Here is a 19,846-nt window from a genome sequence, read left to right as displayed (position 1 = left end):
CCAGCTACTTGGGAGGCTGAGGCAGGAGTATCACTTGAACCTGGGAGGCGGAGATTGCAGTGAGCCAGGATCGTGCCACTGCACTCCAGCCTGCTTGACAGAGCAAGACTCCATCTCCAAAGAATAATAATAATAATAATAATACAGAGAGATTGTGTACACTTTGCTTAAATTCCCCCAATGCCTGTAATCCCAGCACTTTGGCAGGCCGAGGTGGGCAGATCACGAGGTCAGGACATCGAGACCATCCTGGCTAACACAGTGAAACCTGTCTCTACTAAAAATGCAAAAAAATTAGCCGGGCCTGGTGGCGGGCGCCCCTAGTTCCAGCTACTCCCACTCCAGCCTGGGTGACAGAGCAAGACTCTGTCTCAAAAAAAAAAAATCCCAGAATGATAACGTTTTACAAAACTGTAATAATCACAACCAGAATATTGACACTGGTAAATTCCACTGGCCTTAGTCAGATTTTCCCAGTAAATGTGTGCCATTTTAATGATAAGACCACAAAAGCTTTGACCCAAGTTTACCAACTTAGCAAGTTGCCTTTGACCCAGGGGAACCTCACCCCGCCGCTTCGTGTGTTCCCTAAAACCGAAAACAGGTGAACAGGAGTAACTTAACCTTTCAGGGGATATTATGTGGTAAGCTCCCTGCTCATGTCATCATTTAATCCTCACAATAGGCCGGGCACGGCTGCTCACGTCTGAAATCCCAGCACTTTGGGGGGTTGAGGCAGGCAGATCACTTGAGGTCACAAGTTCGAGACCAGCCTGGCTAACACGGTGAAACTCTGTCTCGACTAAAAATACAAAAAAATTAGCCGGGCGTGCGCGCCTATAATCCCAGCTACTGGAGAGCTGAGGCAGGAAAATCGCTTGAGCCCAGGTGCAGTGAACCAAGATCGCGCCACTGCACTCCAGCCTGGGCGACAGAGCCACACTCCATCTCAAAAAAAAAAAAAAAAAAAAAAGGCGCAGAGAAGGTGGGCGTGCCAGGGCCCCCGGTAGCCCAGTCCTGCCGCACTCTACCAGTCGAGCACAGCCCGAAGGCCAGGGAACAAACACAGAAGGAGGCCGAGAGGGCCCGGAGCAGGGTCCTGCCGCGAAGGGCCTGGGCTCAACGTTAGAGCGCGGCGCGACCCTACTCTGGCTGCAACGAGACGGGTGAGTGAGGTGGTCGCCCGGGATCTCCCAGAATCCGAACTGCTGACGCGGGAGGGCCAGGGGCCTCCGGAAAACTGCGCGCGCCCCGCCCTACCCAATCCTGCCCCGACCCGCCCGCTCCTCCCCCGCTGCGTAGCCCTCGGCTGCCCCCTGCCGCCGCGGGGCGGACCCTGCAAGCCCCGCTGTCCCCGCCTTCGCACCGCCCACCCCCGCCTCCGGATTGGCGGCTCCAGAAATCTCCAGGCCACCCGCTTTCCGCTACCGGATTGGCTGCGCCCAGGCGCTAAGGCCCGGCCCATTTCCCCGGGTCCTTTGATCACGCGCCTGACGGCTTTTCCGGGGCCGGGGAGCCAACCGAGGGCGTTCCTGTCGGGGCTGCAGCGGCGGGAGGTAAGGCATGGCCAGGCCGGCTGGGCTGCAGAGCGCCGGCACGGGTCCACGCCTCGGGGTGCCAGGCTTCCAGGATGTTCGGGCGCGGGGCGGCTCCTCCGCGTCCCCCAACACCCCCCACCTCCGGCCTGAGCCTCCCAGCGCCGTGGGAACCACCTCCTGTCCACTGTTGCTGGCCCGCATCCTAGCAGCGGCCTGACGCCCTCCCCACCCTGGCATGCCCCCTTGGCCTGGGACGATGAGCATACGACTGGGTAAGGGCAAGCTCGATGCCCCGTGCCCTACGGACACGGGGGTAGGTCGTTCATACCTTGCCCTCTGATAGAGACTCAAGCGAACCTGGGTCGCGGACCTTGGGCCATCAGCGTGCAAACCGCCCCAGGACGATCTCTTTGCTTCTGTCGATGGGGACTGACCCTCTCCACCTCTGCCTGTCAGCCCAGGCCAGGAGGGGAGGGACCTGGGCGGAGCCCTGGGTGGAGACAAGAGGAAGGTGACATCATCTTGAAGATACAATCCAGCTTTACCCACTCGTGTCCACCCTGGCACACGAAACCGATGGGGCAGAGGGTGTTCGGGCTGTATGTCTGAGGTGACACCAGGGACAAGGGCATAGAACTCAGGCATGGAGCCCATCGCTTGAAGTGGGATTGGACCAGGATGGAAGCGGAACTCCTTCAGATGCTCCCACCTCACCCCTGGCTGCAGTGCAGGTCCCTCCTTTAGACCTCATTTATCCATTTTGCTCCACTGGACAGGTACTGGCAGCCCAATGCCCCAAAAGGGCTGGGGCAGGCACTGGAAACCTGCACTTCTTTCCCCAGAAGTTGAGACTTGTAAATGTCTCTAGCTGGGCCCCGCCCTGATATAGGGATAGGAGTTGGGCAGGACTCAGCCCTGGATCCAGGCCTTCCCTTGATCCCCTTTCCTGCCAGGATTTGCCAAGACTCACTGGAGGGTTACACCCGGTACATCTACCTGGAGGATCCCTCCTCCCAGGATTTGACCTGGGACCAGTTTTCATAGATCTCCAGCTCTGGGGGAGGGATCCAGAGTCTGGATGTCACCTGGGTGCAACTGATAACCTCCCTTCCTCCTCCCCAGGGAGCCCAGTGGAGGCGCCCTCCCGAAGTGCCACTGCCCATGCTGACCAACCACCCAGCCCTCCGGCTGCTGATGTCATGAGTAACACCACTGTGCCCAATGCCCCCCAGGCCAACAGCGACTCCATGGTGGGCTATGTGTTGGGGCCCTTCTTCCTCATCACCCTGGTCGGGGTGGTGGTGGCTGTGGTAAGGAGCCCTCATATACACAGACAGACACCCACAGCTTTGCTAAGGCAGGGGCTGGGTGGGCCTGGTCCAGTCTGCACAGAGTCCCCACTGTCCTGTTGAGGGAGTGAAGGGTGTGGAGGTGGGCCTCTCTCTGCTTGTGGGCCTTCCCGGGCTCAGCAGCCCCCACAGTGCTGTCTCTGTTGCAGGTGATGTATGTACAGAAGAAAAAGCGGTGAGTGTCCCTGTCTCCCCACCTGCCCTATCCCCACACCCATTCTGAAATTCCTGCTCATAGGCTCTGAGGTTTCTGTAAGAAAGAAGCCATCCTGATACAAGCCTGAATTTTGTTTTCCTTGCCCCAGCCTGAGGTTACTCACTGGGGAAAGTCCCTTTGTAGAATCAGGGTTGTATTCTTGGAACTATAGTGTGTCCCAAAAGGCACCCACTGGAAGTGCCCCTGCCTGGGAGAGGGAGGCGAGATGGGGCAGCCAGGTGTTTGATGAGGGTTGGGGGGCCTCCTAGGCTGAGTCCCCTCCCCTGCTCCCCAGGGTGGACCGGCTGCGCCATCACCTGCTCCCCATGTACAGCTATGACCCAGCCGAGGAACTGCATGAGGCTGAGCAGGAGCTGCTCTCTGACATGGGAGACCCCAAGGTGAGCACTTGGACGCCCGGGGGAGAATGAGGCAAGGTGGGGGTTAGCCCTGTTCCCAGCCATACTCGTCCACACTGAAACCAGAGCCTGGTTCTGCTTACTTGGGCTGTAACTGAGTGCTGCAGACTCCCATGGAACACAGCCCAGCCTTGTGGTGTGGTCTCTTGCCCGACAGGTGGTACATGGCTGGCAGAGTGGCTACCAGCACAAGCGGATGCCACTGATGGATGTCAAGACGTGACCTGACCCCCTTGCCCCACCCTTCAGAGCCTGCCGTCCTGGACTGCCTGGGGCCCTGCCGTCAGCCTGCTTCCCCTGGCTCCCCCTGCTGGGTGCTGGGTCTCCATTTCTCCCTCCACCCACCCTCAGCATCTGCTTCCCACGCCCTCACTGCCCCCAGGCCTTCTGCCCTTTGTGGGTGTCGAGCTCACTGCCCACCCACAGGCACTCATGGGAGGTTTTCCTTCTGGGATGGGGGCGGCTGGGAGACACCTTTGCTTTCTCTAGCCCTCCTGGGCTTGACTTAGGCATAAATCCCCAGGAGGGCTTTGGAGTTGTTTCCATGGTGATGGGGCCAGATGTATAGTATTCAGTATATATTTTGTAAATAAAACGTTTTGTGGCTAGGGGTTTTGTTGATTTCATCAAGAGGCTTAAAATGACCTTCCTCTGAGGTGATTCCAGTGCTGTTTCCCCTTCCTTCCCACAGCCTGAAGGACAGGGCCAGAACCCAAGTGTCACCTACCCTACCTGCCCCAGGCTTTAGGGGCACACACCACAGTAGACTCCAGTCCAGAAAAGGATATTTTTTTTTATTCAAGTAACTGCAAATAGGAAACCAGAGGGGGAGCCCCAGGCTGGGACAAATCACGGCTACCCCTCCCCAACAGAACAGGGGGAGGAGGCGGCCCCTACACCCTTTATGGTCGATTTGGGCCCCCTTGCTCACTCTGCTGCAGCATCCTAGGGGCAGGGCCCCACCTTCCCTGGGACTGGGGTAGTCGGTCACCCAGCCTGCCATGCCCCAGCCCCTCTTCCCCACAAAGAGTATCTTGGGGGAGGGGATCGTGGGCAGAACAGGAGGCAATGAGGATGAACATTTGGCGCTGGTAGCAGCAGCAATGACGGATGTCGAAGAATGGAACATTGAACAAAAAACAACACAACTGTCCAGAGGTAGTTTGTGAACAGAGGAAAAATGGAACCAGAACCTTGGGGGGCAGGGAGGAGCAGGAGGGGGGTTGGGAGAGGGCAGGGTGAGCTCCTTGTTATTGGTGCCCCATCTGAGGAGGGGGAAATGGCTGAGTGGCGGAAGCAAAGTAGGGTGAGGGGAGCAGCCCCAGCCCACCTCAGGTGACGGCCACAGGGCCCGTGGGCCTCACCTGGACAATAAGCGACTGCATCTCCATCACCACCACATGTACTCAGATCCCAGGCGGAGGGCAAGGGGGCTGTGGCCACAGTGAAGCGGGAGTAAGGACACACCCCTCCTGCCTTCCTGGAGCCAAAGGGGGCTGCCCAACCTAGTGCAGGGACTAGGGAAGGTGGGGAAGGATGAAAAGTGTGAGCCCCACGTGATGACAAAGACAGTTTGGCTGGGGGAATCCTGGGGCCAGCACCCCCTCCACTGGCCACACCTGCTGCTGCCAGGGCAGTGGAGTAGGGCGGGCCAGGATGAGATGGGGCTTGGGCCCCTTTTAAGGCCAGGGGAACCCTCCCAGGTCCCACTACAGGAAGCCAGAGGGAACAGTGAAGGAGCAGAGAGAGCGCCCCCAAACCAAAAGCCCAGAGAGCAATGTCCCCACCACCAAGGGAGTGGGGACGCAGCAGGTGCAGGGTGCGGCTAAGTGGGATGTTAGCCTTGTCCAGGAGGGCATGTGTGTATGCGTGGGTGGGCGGGGGGAGCTGGGAACTGAGGCCAGGGGAAAACTGCTCCCCACTCAGCCCATGGGAGCCCTGCAGCGGCTGGTGTGCTGTGTAGTGTGGTGGTGAGGGCACAGGTGGAAGATGGGGGTGGCGGCCAGAGGCGGTGGTGATGGTGGGTCTGGGGAAGGGGCGGGGGCGGTGGGAGCGGAGCAAAGCTGTCCAGTCCCAGAAGGAAGCTGCTCCTCCAGTGAGGGGCAGGCGGCACGCATGGGTCACTGCTCCTCCTCCGAGGATTCCTGCGAGATGCCCTCCTCTTCCTCCTTCTCCTGCGAGGTGGGCAGTTGTTGGTGTGAGCTCTGGCCTGGCCCCCCTCTTCCACCCCCAGAGGCTGGCCCCCACCCGCTCCCTGCACTCCCTGGCTCTCCTGAAGAGGGATGAGTCAGGGCTGAGTGTGTGGGTGACTCAGCAACCTCCACGGCCCGGCTTCATTCATAAAAAGAATTTAAAAGGAGGAAAAAACCCCACACACATGCTGCTGTCACCCAGAGCCAGAAGCCAAGCCCCCTTGGCCCCCAAGCCCATGGAGCACAGGAGGGCAGAGCTCAGGGCAGCACTGAGCTTCAGGACGTGACTGGCTCCCTAGGGGAGAAGAGGTGGGGAGGAGGTGGCTGGGGGAGGAAATGGGAAGGGGTGGCTGGAAGGTACATGAGCCCTCTGGTGGGTGCAGGGGAACCAGGTCCTTGGCCCACAGGGGCAGATGCTGCGCTGTGGTGCCCTGGCCCTCGGGAGTGGCCGAGGGCTGACCCCAGGCCGGGGTGGGGAGGAAGTGGAAGTGTGTGCTGCCGGGGCTCACTCACTGGGCGGGAATGTCGGGACACCACACGGGGCTACAGCCCCCGTGCCACGCACAAACTCCAAAACAACTTGTTTCCTGTTACTCACTCTTGGGGCCTGGCCAGCAGCACCCCCTACCCCCCTCCACCCCAGCAGTGGCTCAGCTCGAGGAATGACAGCTTCAGGGATTTGAGGGGGCAGGCTGGGGGTAAGAGAAGGCCAGGAGCTGGAAGGCTGGGGTGACCCTAACTGCAGTGGCCCCCTAGAGGCAGCCTCCTGACTCAGCCCACCGAGCCTTTCCACCAGCTGTTTGAGGGCCCAGAAGTGGATGGTGCCCTTCAGTGCAGTGTGGTGGGTCACATCAGAACTCCAGCACTGACCCCTCCCAGGGCCCAGCTCCTTCACTGTTTCTCTTCTCCAGAGGATGATAGGAAGGACAAACCTTGCCCCTGTGGCTTCCTTTCCTCATCTCTAATTGAGGGGGACACAGGCTAGATGACTTCCCAGATTTCCCCCAGAAGTTCTGAGGATTCTAGGAGCAGGAGAGGAACCCCCGACACAACTAGGGCAGGGCAGGGGGATGTGGTCTGGTTTGTACCTGGGACCCCTCACTTCTCATGGGCACAGCCCAGGCCAGGCACCCTCCCCGCTCTGGACTTCTATAAAATCTGATGTCCCAGCAGGTCAGGGACAGCCTTTCCATAGGGGGTGCATAGCATTAGGTACTATGTACTCTTAACACCCTCACTCAAAGAGCCCACGAGGTAAGCAGCAGTCTGCTTCTTCACCTACCAGTTTTTTGGGTCTGCCCCTTGGTTTCCTTCCTGGAGTTGTGGTGGTTTTCTAGAGAGTTAGAGAAAATATCTCCTAAGTCCAAAATGCTCAACAGTGCTCACCTGATGCCCAATGGTGAGGGAGGGGGAGACCTACCTGCCTGTTCAGGGCGGCCCAACACTCTCACCCAACAGGCCCACCCAAGTCCAGCTGGCGATGACTGGCCAGCCACATTTGCCCCCTCAACATACACACACGCCCCCTACTCCCATCTCCACCCATGACTCAGAGGATATGAGTCGTGTCTTAAAAAAATAAAATAAAAAACAAAACAACTTTTCTGAAAGGCTGATGCCACTGTGAATCTGGCCTTTGCTGCCTGTCCCCACCCCTTCAGGCTCCAGGGGACCCCAAGAGGAGAAGGTAACATTCTCAGCCCAGGGGCTGGCAGGGACCCTCCACTCTCCCCACTCCGCCTTTCTCTAGATCAGGAAAGCCGTGGGACTTCTGACCTCATCTCCGCATTGTCCTGGGCAGGACCAACCCCACAGAAGTGAGACCTTAGTCACTGCCCCACTCTCCCCAATTAGCAAAGACTCATTGCCACCCCTGTACCAGGGAAGGGGGTGCACAACTGGGATGACTGAGCCCCTTCCCAGACCTCCCCACAGCCGTGGCCATGGAGCCAACAAGGGGATCCTCTGCTGGTCATCCACCCAGGGCTGGTCCCATCTCAAGTCTCACCCGGGTCTTGGCAGCACCCTTGTTTTTGCTTCCCTTTGGTCGGCCCCGAGGTCTCTTAGGTGTTGGCACTTCGCTGGGCTCCTTCTGTAAAGACAGAGAGGATAGTCAGGGACAGTCACTACCTGTGTTTCCGTCCCCTTAGAAGACACAGCCCTCTGCCTCCTCAACAAGGTTAAGTCAGCAGGAACCAAGAACCACCTCTGACCCAGGAATCCCTTCAGGATCCAAAGCTCCAGTTTGAGCATCTTTGCAAAGTGCCTCCCATCCCTCCCCTTGCCTCCCTGCGGATTTCTAAGACGCAAAATGACAAGAGCCCAGAAGACCCCTAGGAAAAGCATTCTGGGGACAGAAAGATACTGTTAGGTGGCTCTGCCCAAGTGCCAGTTCTGACACTGATCTTAGGCAGGATACGTAATGCTGGAGCCTCAGTTTCCTCATCTATAAATGGTAAAGACTTCCCTCGCAGGGTTGTCATGGAGATTAAATGGGTAATGTATGGTTATCTAGCACTGTCCCGTGATCACTGCCCACCCTCTCAGATGACCTATGCTGGACACACACTCCCTGCCTGCACTTACAAACCTGGAGCCCATCCAGGCTGCCCCCAGAGAAGGGGAATTACAGCCGGACCCCAGAGATCCCTGCCATCATTCCCATTGAAATTTTAATAAGCCCTAAATAGAATAAAAAGCTGCTGCATAATGCATAGAAGGTACACGGTGAAGGCGCGCCAGCTACTGTTTCCTAGGGGGCTGCCCATGGCCTGTCTATAACCAGGATCCAGTAATCCAGCACCCCTCTTGATACCTCCCACTGACCCACTGACCATGGCTAACAGCTGGGATAGGAGGGGAGGCTGAGGGAGCTAGGCTAAGAGGACAAATGATCCCACCCCAGGCTCTAAAGGTGGCTGCCGAATTCCAACACAGCAGACTCATCACAGCTCATGTCTCCCTAGGCCCAGGTCAGCACAGACCACTCTCCACCTTATGGACAGGGAAAACCTGCAGGTGAACAACCTATATCATGTTTAAAGGGCAGAGGTCAACCTCAACTCCTCTTACCTCCTTCCCCAGGGAAGGGAAGTAACTGGGCTTCACCAACAGCCACCCCTCACTTGGGTGACAGCTGCCTCTGTAAGAGGCCAATACGGCCCCCCCCCAGCCCAAGTGGCCATGCTCCCTAGGGTGCCCCACAGTGCCAGGCTGGCAGCCTCATCCTTCTATGAGGACCTTGTGGGGAGAGCAGCACCAGGGTTCTGAGGGTCACTGACACAAACTCCCCAACATTTTGACTTCTTGGGCTTCAAGTTCCATCTACAGTGCCAGGGGCAATGCCCATTCCAGAACTACTCATAACATGGCCTGTGCATGAACAGGTGCAGGCCCACGCAGGTACCTGTTTCTCACCTGGGATGAGGAAGTACAAGAATCAACCATAAGTACTCAGAAACTTTACAGCAAATTGACAAAAATCATTTTACGTGCACTGAAACTAATTATTAAAAACCCTGAGCTTCTGTGTGTTTTTATTTTTGTTCATTCATCTTTTTTATTTATTTATTTTTTTTGAGACAGAGTCTCGCTCTGTCGCCCAGGCTGGAGTGCAGTGGCATGATTTCGGCTCACTGCAAGCTCCACCTCCCAGGTTCAAGGCCATTCTCCTGCCTCAGTCTCCAGAGTAGCTGGGACTACTGGTGCCCGCTACCAGGCCTGGCTAATTTTTTGTATTTTCAGTAGAGACGGGGTTTCACTGTGTTAGCCAGGATGGTCTCAATCTACCTAGTAATCTGCCCGCCTCTGCCTCCCAAAGTGCTGGAATTACAGGCGTGAGCCACCGCATCCGGCTGTTCATTCATCTTTACTACATTTTAAAATCACCGGTCCACAGTGGACTGGAAATTAAGAAAAAGGTGAATGTTTTAAGTAAGCACTGGGTACATGACCTCTGGGGTGCTTTAGGTTTGACTTTCTGCCATTGGCTTCAGAATTCATCTTGAATTCCTCGGCCCCCCGTTCTCTCCTGGTGGTCTCTAGAGATCTGAGCAGAGTTGCAAGTGCGGCAGGAGTACACACAGGTGGGAGGACACACCCACATGCTTACTGCACAGAATTATTCTGCACCCTCCATGCATGTTCTCGCCTGCTGAATGAAACTCCAGGCACCTCCCTAGCCCCAAAGGGTAAACCGAGTGAAGGAAAGGTTTGGACACCCACCTGACTCCCTACCAGCGCTGTCCCGGGACTCACCGGAGGCTGCTTGCGCGGCCTGCCCCGGCCCCGCTTCTCAGTGCCGTCCTTTTCCTGCTTGGAGGCCAAGGGCTGGCTGGACTTTGAGCTCGACTCGCTCATCTTCCCTTCTCTAAGGAGCAGGTGGAAGAGTGATGGCTGGGATGCTGGGAAACAGAAAAGTGCTTTTAGACAAACATCTCACTTCAGCCACTTTCTACCTCTTCATCACCCATACCTTCAAGGCACACTGCAGAAAACTGTGCTCCCAGGGGCCCCGAGGCCTCCTACTCTGCCCAGGATGGAGGGGTCTGCCCACCCCCAGATGCTGCCAAGGGCGGGGAAGGGCCGTTGGCCCTAATCAGCTCCTTATCTATCTCCTGTTAAGAAGGGCTCTTTGTTGTCCTGCCTTAACACCGCCCCAATGGAGCAGGGTGGGGGGGTCCCAGGAGGTACAGCCAGCCCAGACCTAGCTACATGGGTGAGGCCGCCCTGGGACAAAGGTGTGGGGAGGTGGGGTCTGACATATTGCCAGCATCCCCTCCTTCTGTAGCCAACTGCTGCCCTTTGCCTTTAAGAGAAAACCCAGTCTACGCAGTTCAGTGGGGACTAGGGAAAAAATGGAAAGAATGAGACCTCGCGATCTGGCAGCTACGGACATTGATCCCCTGCCCACCTCACTGACAATATTGCCTATCTGGCAAGGTCCAAGACTCAGGACCGAAAAGAGTCAATCACATAGCTAGGGGGTGCCCACCCATCAGCTCTCTTCTCTGTTCTCACCCAGGGTAAATCCCTGGACGATTCAAAGATTGGTATAATTGAGGGAGGGAAGAGATGGTTGAAGCTACAGGGTGGGTGAGGTGGTGGAGGAAAGGGAGCCCAAAGCCAAAGGCCATCCTCTTTCCCCTTACCCCTTCTCTGCCCAACTGGAGTCAGATGGGACTTTGTCAGATGGGCAGGGAATTCTCCCAACTGAAATGCACCGTCTAACAGACCCTAGCTGGCCCCCTGGCAGGGCTCATCCTAAAAGCTTCTTGGTCATTTTCTAGCATCTTCCTTCTTCTTAAGGGTCTGTTGAGGTTTAATTAACCCTGTCAATTTTTAGTTTTCCTAAAACTTCCCATTGGAAGGATGGCCTGCAACCAGTATTTTGAACACCCTGTACTACAGGCTTAGAAACGACAGTTCTCCACATCTTCATCCTAGTTCTTATCATCCACAGGCTACAGATAGATGAGATGCCGGAGGCCTAGGCTACACATTTTTCCAGTAACCAATCCCTGCCTGCCCACGGTAAGGGGTGGGCCCAAGCGGCTCCACTTCTGAAACCCTCTCAATCTGTAAGATCAAGGTAATTATAAGGTACCTGCCTGAACTACTCCTGACTGCTTCAAGGATCAAACTAGGTAATAGTTTAGAAAAACTTAAAATAATGGAAAGAAATCTTCACTCTAACCAAAATAAGAACTAGACCATTTGAAAATGATTTATGGGCCAGGTGAGGTGACTCATGCCTGTAATCCTAGCACTTTGGGATGCCAAGGCAGGAGGACTGCTTGAGGTCAGGAGTTCGAGACCAGCCTGGACAATACGGTGGGACCCCCGTGTCTAATTTAAAAGAAAAAAAAAAAAAAAAGAGTTTTTACCACAATGAGAGGAAAAAAACGTTTTTCCAAACTTGTGATTTCTGGAGGGCCCAGGACCTCCATTCTCAAGCATCAAGAGACCCTCCAGACAGCGGGACTTTGCTAATTATTCTATCTTATAATGTTTCAGACTTGGAGACCCTTTTAAACAAGGTGGTTGGTGATTTATCCTGCTCCATCATTAGTGGCTTGGCCTGCTATGCAATTACAGGCAATGATTAGAATCTTATATTACACCACAGGTCCCCCTTCAAACTAAACATCAAAATTAATCAACTAAACGAGTGCTGACCTCATATAAGGTCTGCCCGAGGCCCCCTCATCGAGGGGGTTCCAGTTGGGCGAAGCCAGTACGGAATCCCAGAGAGCCTGGCCCGGCCTGCCTAGAGATCTTGGCGGGTCTCCCTGGAAGCTCTCATACCATCTGGTGCCTCCCCCACCTCTTGCTGCTGGGGACCCTTTAATCCCCCTCAGCCAACCCCCCACGAACTAAACGAAGGCCCGAGGCCCTTTCCAGTGAGGCCAAGAAACGCTCGTCTCTTCCACCTGTTTCGGAACATCAGAGGCCTGTCTTGTAGGAACTACATTTAGGGCCTAACCCCAATCCCTCACTTTGTAATAAGCCCGCTTGGGCCTCAAGCCTGTCTCCCCCATACGCTGTGCACGCAAAGTGTGCTCCTCGAATACTTAAGGACTCTGCAGCAAAGGCCCTAGGAAATTATCTTGGGGGTTCCCTTATTTTCTTCCCCGTCCCCCGTAAAATGGTGGCCCAGAGAAGCCTGATGAGTTGCCGAAGGTCACACAGCAAGTTGGCGAGCAGGAAAAAGTAGGTTCCCGGAGACCCTTTCAACCCGCCACTTTGCCTACCCGCCTAGCGGCTAGGGCTAAGCCCCCGAGGCATCAGGCTCCAGACCCGGCCCCAGGGTGACTCTGCAAGTGTCTGCGCCTGGCCGTTGCAGGCCGGCCGGCGGGACTAGGGGCCAGGGCGCGCGGGGGGAGGGGCGCAGGCCGCTCCTGCAGGCGCGGGAAAGCAGCGCACCCCGACCGCATGCACCGCCACGCGGGTGCACCCGGCCCCACTTCCTGCCAGAGGGGGCACCCAAGCCCGCCTTGGGGCAGGAAACCTGGCGCGCGCGGGAGCGGGGGAGAGGAAGAAAGCCCCCTCCCTCCGTCCCCTCCCCGCAAAATAAAGCCCCAGAAGAAAATAAAATAGAAACGGGGAGTCAAAGGGACTAGTTCCAACAGAGCCCAGCAAAGCAGCGAAACCAGTTTGTGGGGGCGGAGGGCAGGCCCGGCCCCTGGGGCTGAAGAGGCGCAGGCCAGGCCAGAGGTGGGGTCGGGGTGAAGCCCCAAACCCAGGCCCGCGCTCCGGCCTCATCTGCGGAGGGGGCGCGAGAGAAAGGCCGAGAGGGCGTAGGGCCGAATTTCAAATTCCTCCCATCCCTCACTTCCAGAACTTCCCCACAGCCGGGGCGCCTGACCCCCACTCTCCCGCCGCGCCGCAGCCCGTGTCTCTCCTCGCCCCTCACCCGGGCCCGGGCTCGGGCTCGGGCTCCGGCGGGAGCGGCCGCCGCGCGAGGTGCGCCGGGCTCCTCCGGGCCCCGCCGGGTGCACAACTCGCGCCCGCCGCAGCTGCGCGCCCCTCCCCACCGCGCGCCTCCCGGTCCCCTGCCCTGCAGGAAAGCCCGCGGCGCGGGGAGCGGGTGCAAGGTCCTCCCCGCGCCGCCACCCCGGGCTGCCCGCTCCCCGCGCCGGGCAAGTGGCCCTCCCCTGCCGCCGGCTTCCGCACCGCCCCGGCCTGGGAATAAAGCTGGCGGCGCGCGCTGCAGCCCCGGGCGGCTCGCAGGAGGGCGGCGTGCGGGCAGCGCGGGCGCCCCTTCCGCCACGCCGCCGCGGGCCCCGGGGACGACTCACCGCGAGCTCGGCCGCCGGCCTGCGGTGCGCGCTCCGGGTTGCCGGGAGCGGCGGTGCTGGGCGCCAGGACTGGCCTGGCCTGCCGCGGCCGCCGCTGGTAGCAAAATGCGGATCTGAAACCGGGAGAGAGAGCAGAGGCGCTCAGAGACCGCCGCCGCCGCGTGCTCGCCGCCCAGGCCCCCGCGGGGTATTTATGTGTCACAGCCAGGCGGGGGGACAAAAATATTCCCCCTCCCCCGAAGGATGGCGAGGGGCAGGAAGCTGGGCACGGCCCGTGCGCGGCCTCAATAAATAAATAATTTAATTAAATTATAGATACAAAAAAAAGAAGCCACCGGAGCGGCCGCGAACTCACGCCTTCTTGGAGCCGCGCCAGCGCCAGAAATAGCCCCGGCTCGGAGTCCCAATTAGAGAGCGCAGCACCGGCTCAGGGGAGCTTAAAAAGAGCGACCCAGGGGCAGGGGGGACGGGCCCGCCCGCGCCAGCCGTGTCACTCAGGGGGCGGGGCCATGCAAATGAGCCCGGGGATTTAAAAGGGCGGCCGCCCGCCAGCCGCCGCTGCCGCGCGGGTGGGTGCTGACGGCGGGGAGGGGCGTGTGGGAGGCCTGGGCTGCGAACTCGAGTCGACCGCCCACTCCTCGCAGTCCCGGACGGAGGAGGTGTGGGAAGGCACGCACAGAGGAGTCACGAAGGAGCTTCTCGCGGGGGGTGGTGACGGGTGGCGGTATCCTTCCTCCCTGGTACAGTGGTCCCAGGGAGAGTCACCTCTAGGGGCTTCCTGGGCGTGTGGGCCAGGCCCCCCCAGGGTGTGCGGGGGTGGACGGGGGTCCACGCGGGCCGAGGGGGTGAAGAGAAACGCGCTCGTTAGAGAGTTCCGCGGCCTACACGCCGCCCCCTCACTGAAATAGAGGGCTGGTAGATTTCTCCTGGGCGGACAGGTGTCAGCATGTGCCTTTCAGTGTCAACCCGCGTGTGGTTGATTGGTGAGATACAAGTCTTGTGAAATCCAAACGTGAAACTTGTGAAATCCAAAGTGTTTTATTAATGGCCACCAGCGAGCCATGATCAAGGTGGAGCCTTCCAGCGAAACCAACGATTGGCTCGTTGGCAGGTACACCCAAGGGAAGCTTCATGCCTTGAGGTGACTTAGATGGTGTTCTGGAGATACGCAGGCCCACTTGGGGACCTGGGCCCTTACGCTGGGACTGTAAATAAAAATAAAACGTGGGCCAGAGGTCGCCTGGAAGCGCTTTGAGGGCAGGGGCCGAGCACGCAGGCCATCTCCGCCACGCCTGGCCCGCCTGGCGCCCGGCTTAACAAAGACTTGTTGCACCGAGCGAGAAGGAAGCCAAAGGGGAAGATGGCGGGGAGGGCGGTGGGGGAGGAAAGGGCGCAGGCGGAGAGGCGCGCCCTGCAGGCCGGCCCGGGGCCTTCTCGGGCGCACCTCCCGCGCCCGGTCCCCGAGGCGGCCTTCCACACCTCCTGTGATGCAGGGAATTGAAATGCGCTCCAGTGACACACGGCTGTGACTCATGTTTTTCTCTGCTCCCCTTCTTCCCGGTCAGCCGAGGCCCTGGCCCAGCCCCCTCCTCAGGGGGCGAGCCGGCGGTGAAGGGGACGCAGGAAAGCCCTGGGCCCGGCGCGGAGGCGGGGTGGGGAGCGGCGGGCTGGGCCTCGCAGTTGCAGGAATGTGGCAGGAATGTTTCCGGTGGGGGTGGGGAGCGGGCGGGGGGTGGGCCCAGCCCCCACCCGTGCGGCGGGAAGCGCTCGGGGCCCGGGCAGCACGTGCTCGGCCGGGTGGGGGCGGGGGCGCCTGGGCGGGAAGGCGCCAGGGGCTGGGAGCGCGGGTTCAAAGGGGAGGGCGCGGGCCTGGGGCCGGCCCGGCCTAGGGGTGGGCCCGGAGGCCGCCCTCTGCGCGCCGGCTCCCCGCCCCGCGTCCAGGTGAAACGCAGTTCCTGAGAAGTCCCGGGGCCGCCCCTGGAGGGGAGAGGAAGTCACCAAAGGGCGGCCCGAGGGGAGGGGAGGAGAGGGCGGCGGGGCCCGCGAAGGAGGCTGGGGGAGGGGCGACCTGCCCCTTTGTCTGGCGGGCGGGGGGGGGGGGGTGGGGCCGGTGGATCGCGCCGCTCCCTCCATCTTTGTGCCTTGGGCCCCGAGCCCACGCTTAGTAGGCCGTGAGTGGTGGTGGCTGGAGGGCGTTCGGTTTCGAGCGCGGGAACCTCTGCGGCGTGGCGTGGAGGCGCGATCCCTCAGCCTCCAGCACCCCCTCCCAGGTCACAGGCTCCCCGCCAGCACCCTGGGACCCAGGTCTGGGCTCGGGCTGCCCCCAAGAGCCGCGCGCCTCTCCACTTCGCGCTCTCCAAGGCCGCCGAGGCTGCTAGGCCCGGCCCCGGGTTGGCGGCCTGGCGGCTGGGGAGGTGCGGAGAGGGTCCTGTCGGTCCCCTCTCTCGGGTACATCTCTCCCGTCCGTGTGGGACGCGCGGCCGCCCCTGGGACGGGGAGGGGAGAGGGACTTCCGCCTCGAGTGGGCTGTGGGAAAACTTGGCCAACTTTTTGGCCCACTTCTAGCAAGGCGACTCGATCTTGTTTTTCCTACTCTTATTTTCCCCTCGGCCTGATTTCCTCAGCGACTTGTTTTTTACCTTGTATTGTGTGTATTTTTGTAAGCCACCTCAAACCCTCTCTGGAAGGAGGCAGGTATAAATAAATTCGTAGGCAAATAAATATAGTAGCTTGTTCCCCTCCAGGATTACCCACACCCTTGAAATCCAAATAACTCGACTCACTGACCCCCACCTCCACGCTTTCTGGATTGTAAATGCCCTGAGTTCACTGCCTTGCCTTTCTTTTCCCTTTGAATAAGTCTTAAGCAGAGGAGCGAGTGGTAGGGATAAAAAGATAAGTAGGATCTAGTCCTTGTCCCAGCGAATTTCACGTCTAGAGAAACCAGAATCAAGCCTGCACTAGAGAAAACTGAATAGCAGTACAGGAGATGCCATGTTAGAAAACATTTCATTCAGTAGTTATTGAGAACCTACTGTGTAGCAGGAACTGGGCCCAATTCTTGGGGTACCATCAGTGAACAAAGTCCCCCGCACTCTTGAAACTTGGACCAAGGGGTCAGGCGCTTAAAGACTTAGAAGGAACTACAGGAGGAGAGGATGGGAGCCCAGGGTGGTCAGGGAAGTCCTGGAGGAGACGGGCTTGAGCAGGCCTTCATGAGACTTGGATAGTTGGGTGGCTGAGGAGTTGGGGACAGGGCAGGCAGGAAGAGGGAGCTATTCCAGGCCAAGGACCTGGTCAAGGCCTGGAGGATTGAGGGGTTGGTCGATACCAGAACCTGTCTTCCCCACAGGAAGCATTTTCGGTTATTGGAGTCAGCCTGTACAGTTTCCTCAAGGACGACCCAGTGAGCTTCAGTGAACCCAACAGGAATGTCCAGGGAATGGGGAGTTCGAGTCAACTTTACATATATTGGGACGCTGACTCTTAAGCTCGTTTTCTAGTTGAGTAGGTGAAAAAACTAGTGTGGATGTTTCCATTTAGTTCTATTAAGTATTTGGCTTGATGCATTTTCACAAAGTGAACACCTTTGTATCACCAGCATGCAGACCAATAAATACAACATCTCCAGTACCCCTGTGTACCCACCATCCCAACCTTAAGCAGCGTTTCATTTCACCTGTTTGTGCACACGTAGAGATATGGAGTCTTATATTTTGTATTCTGGGTTAGTTTCCTTGCTCACCCTTATGTCTGTGAGGTTCATCCATGCTACTGTGTGTGGCTGCAGAATGTTCATTTTCAGGACTGCTTAGTGATGTGATATGAATGTACCACAATTTTATATCCATTCTGTCGAAGGACATTTGGATAGTTTCTGGTGGGGGTCTATTGTGAATAGTGCTGCCATGAATGTTCTAGAATATATCTTGGTGAGTAGATGTGCAGATTTCTGTTGGGTACATGCCTAGGAGAGGAATTACTGGATCACAGGATATGTATGCTCAGCTTCAAAAGACGAGCAGGGCACTTCAGAGTGAAAGCGGCACTATTAATACTTATGACCAGACAACAGGCATAAACCTGACCTGGCCCCTATCAACCAGGACTGACCCAGGCCGGTAGGAGGTGGGGCTACCCTGGTACACAATGTTTGACCACTCTCCTCGAGAGTCACCCAGCTACTAGTGCATCTGGTCATCTGGCAGGATCAGGCCTCCAGGCTCTGCTGACCACAAGTTCTGCTGCCAGCAAGGCTGGCAGGCCTAGAAGGGGAGGAGGGCCTCTGCTGCTTCCAACTTTCGAGGGAAAAACTCTCAAGTGAAAAGGAGGGCCCAGGAATCAGGGCCCTCTCCACCTTCCTACTTGAGCTAATAACCCACCTTGCATGGCCCCAAGATGCCATGGACTTTTTAGCTTACTTCTTCAGAGCTTTACCCAAGGAAGCCCAGCTCCTCTCCAACCCCTGAAGAAATCTAAGGAGAGGGTGGAGTTTATGAGCATATACTGAATGCATATGTTCTCTTACGTCCCTACTGGTGAGTGATGCTATTGCCCCATTTCACAGGTATTAAAACCAAATCTTGACCGGGCGCGGTGGCTCACACCTGTAATCCCAGCACTTTGGGAGACCGAGGTGGGCAGATCGCCTGAGGTCAGGAGTTCGAGACCAGCCTGGCCAACATAGGGAAACCCCATTTATACTAAAAATACAAAAATAAGCTGGGCATGGTGACACATGCATGTAATCCCAGCTACTCAGGTGGCTGAGGCAGGAAAATCACTTGAACCTGGGAGACAGAGGTTGCCATGAGCCAAGATGGCGCCACTGTACTCCAGCCTGGGCAGCAGAGTGAGACTCCCTCTCAAAAAAATAACCAAACAAGTCTTGGGGCAGTTAAATAGCTAAGGATTTTGCCTCTTTCCCCTCTACTGCTTCTATTCCCAGGCTCGGTGGGCTTGCTGCTTCCTCCCAGCCTGGCCAGATGGATCCTTCCAGGTACCACCACCACAGGTGTGGCCTTAAAATGGGTAGCTACATTCCTGTCCTCAAGGGGCTTGCATTGAGTAGGGTGCATGAGGGAATAGACAGGCACACAGGCAGTTCCACCAATGTGATACATGCTGTAATGCAGGCCTGAGGAAGCACAGGGCAGGGGCCCAGGGCATGGGTGGAGCATCCCAGGAGGCCTAGGAAGCAGGCAGGTGGGAGCAGTAGTTTGGCATGGGGATGGGCTTGGAGCTGTGAGAGATGTGGTGGGCAGGTATTTGGTATGCACCATGCCCTACGTTCCTTTGAAGCAAGTTTTGGATATGAATTGGGTTCCATCAAAGAAAGAAATTTGGGGCCAGGCACAGTGGGTCATGCCTGTAATCCCAGCAGTTTGGGAGTCTGAGGCGGGAGGATCATTTGAAGTCAGGAGTTTGAGACGAGCCTCAACAACATGGTGAAACCCCATCTCTACTAAAAATACAAAAAACTTAGCCAGGCATGGTCTCGCATGCCTGTGATCTCAGGTAATCGAGAGGCTGAGGCAGGAGAATTGCTTGAACCCTGGAGGCAGAGGTTACAGTGAGTCGAGATCACGCCACCGCACTCCTGCCTGGGCAACAGAGTGAGACTCCGTCTCAAAAACATAAATAAATAAAATAATTAATAAAGTGGCCTGGTGCGGTGGCTCACGCCTATAATCCCAGCACTTTGGGAGGCCGAGGCCGGTGGATCACCTGAGGTCAGGAGTTCGAGACCAGCCGGACCAACATGGAGAAACCTCATTTGTACTAAAAATACAAAATTGGCCGGGCGTGGTGGTGCATGCCTGTAATCCCAGCTACTCAGGAGGCTGAGGCAGTATAATCGCTTGAACGCGGGAGGCAAAGGTTGTGGTGAGCCGACATCGCGCCATTGCTATCCAGCCTGGGCAACAAGAGTGAAACTTCATCTCAAAAAAAATAAAAATAAAGTGAAATTTGGTGGGAGGAAGCACAGAGGGAAATTCTGGTCTGTGGGCTATGGAGATACGGGTTTTCTACAAGACATCCAGCATCTAGTCACCAGCTTCGTGGTGTTCAAGAGGCAGGTGCAGTGGCACAAGGCCTCCTGACCCTAGGTCAGATCTCAACCATGCTGGTGGGGCCTCCTGATTCCCTACCCTCCTCATCAGGGCAGAGGCCAGGCCGGCAGTTCAGTCATGTTGTTCCACAGGGCCCAGCATGGAGCCGGCTCCTCCAGTTCTTGCAATGGTTTTGTAAGCACCTAATTCTTGGCATTCAGTCTCTCTACATGAGACCTAAGGCATGTTTCTCCTCTGCTCAGATTCCTCCAGGGGTTCTCATCTCATACAGTAAAAAGA

The 19,846-nt window shown here is 57.3% G+C and overlaps 2 protein-coding genes across 14 annotated transcripts; one reads left to right on the top strand and one right to left on the bottom strand.

Moving 5' to 3' along the window:
- Positions 1-1,057: 1,057 nt before the first annotated feature.
- Positions 1,058-4,110, top strand: SMIM29 (small integral membrane protein 29). Of its 7 annotated transcripts, none has more exons than XM_017957813.3 (5): positions 1,058-1,166; positions 2,661-2,848; positions 3,037-3,062; positions 3,379-3,484; positions 3,660-4,110. In XM_017957813.3, exons 2-5 carry the CDS (start codon positions 2,738-2,740, stop codon positions 3,723-3,725), a joined length of 309 nt encoding a protein of 102 aa, XP_017813302.1. In that variant the 5' UTR covers positions 1,058-1,166; positions 2,661-2,737; the 3' UTR covers positions 3,726-4,110. The 7 variants fall into 7 exon arrangements, with proteins under 7 accessions (XP_017813302.1, XP_017813300.1, XP_031522912.1 ...); XM_017957811.2 differs by lacking the exon at positions 1,058-1,166 and adding an exon at positions 1,427-1,556; XM_031667052.1 differs by lacking the exon at positions 1,058-1,166 and adding an exon at positions 1,432-1,556 and having other exon boundaries at positions 2,661-2,788.
- Positions 4,111-4,275: 165 nt separating this feature from the next.
- On the bottom strand, positions 4,276-13,970 carry HMGA1 (high mobility group AT-hook 1). 7 transcript variants are annotated; one of them, XM_009204944.4, is made up of 6 exons: positions 13,849-13,970; positions 13,494-13,606; positions 9,919-10,097; positions 7,703-7,786; positions 6,977-7,027; positions 4,276-5,676 (listed from the first exon to the last, which is right to left on the bottom strand). In XM_009204944.4, exons 3-6 carry the CDS (start codon positions 10,051-10,053, stop codon positions 5,623-5,625), a joined length of 324 nt encoding a protein of 107 aa, XP_009203208.1. In that variant the 5' UTR covers positions 10,054-10,097; positions 13,494-13,606; positions 13,849-13,970; the 3' UTR covers positions 4,276-5,622. The 7 variants fall into 7 exon arrangements, with proteins under 7 accessions (XP_009203208.1, XP_009203214.1, XP_009203210.1 ...); XM_009204950.3 differs by having other exon boundaries at positions 9,952-10,097; positions 13,849-13,934; XM_009204946.4 differs by lacking the exon at positions 13,494-13,606 and having other exon boundaries at positions 13,849-13,962.
- Between the last annotated feature and the right edge of the window lie 5,876 nt (positions 13,971-19,846).

The sequence above is a fragment of the Papio anubis genome, chromosome 6 (assembly GCF_008728515.1).
Source record: "Papio anubis isolate 15944 chromosome 6, Panubis1.0, whole genome shotgun sequence".
NCBI lineage: Eukaryota > Metazoa > Chordata > Mammalia > Primates > Cercopithecidae > Papio > Papio anubis.
Note: the sequence above shows the minus strand (reverse complement) of the source record. Positions and strands in the feature narration are given on the sequence as shown.

What these genes read in the sequence shown, in the direction of transcription:
- SMIM29 (XM_017957809.2), top strand. Translation starts at nt 1,774, where the DNA reads ATGCCCCCTTGGCCTGGGACGATGAGCATACGACTGG. An exon ending in TATGTACAGAAGAAAAAGCG is followed by an intron (nt 3,063 to 3,378) that starts GTGAGTGTCCCT and finishes CCTGCTCCCCAG; the next exon opens with GGTGGACCGGCTGCGCCATC. An exon ending in CTGACATGGGAGACCCCAAG is followed by an intron (nt 3,485 to 3,659) that starts GTGAGCACTTGG and finishes CTTGCCCGACAG; the next exon opens with GTGGTACATGGCTGGCAGAG.
- HMGA1 (XM_009204944.4), bottom strand. Translation starts at nt 10,053, where the DNA reads ATGAGCGAGTCGAGCTCAAAGTCCAGCCAGCCCTTGGCCTCCAAGCAG. An exon ending in CAGCGCTGGTAGGGAGTCAG is followed by an intron (nt 7,787 to 9,918) that starts GTGGGTGTCCAA and finishes CTGTCTTTACAG; the next exon opens with AAGGAGCCCAGCGAAGTGCC. An exon ending in AGGGTGCTGCCAAGACCCGG is followed by an intron (nt 7,028 to 7,702) that starts GTGAGACTTGAG and finishes CTAACTCTCTAG; the next exon opens with AAAACCACCACAACTCCAGG.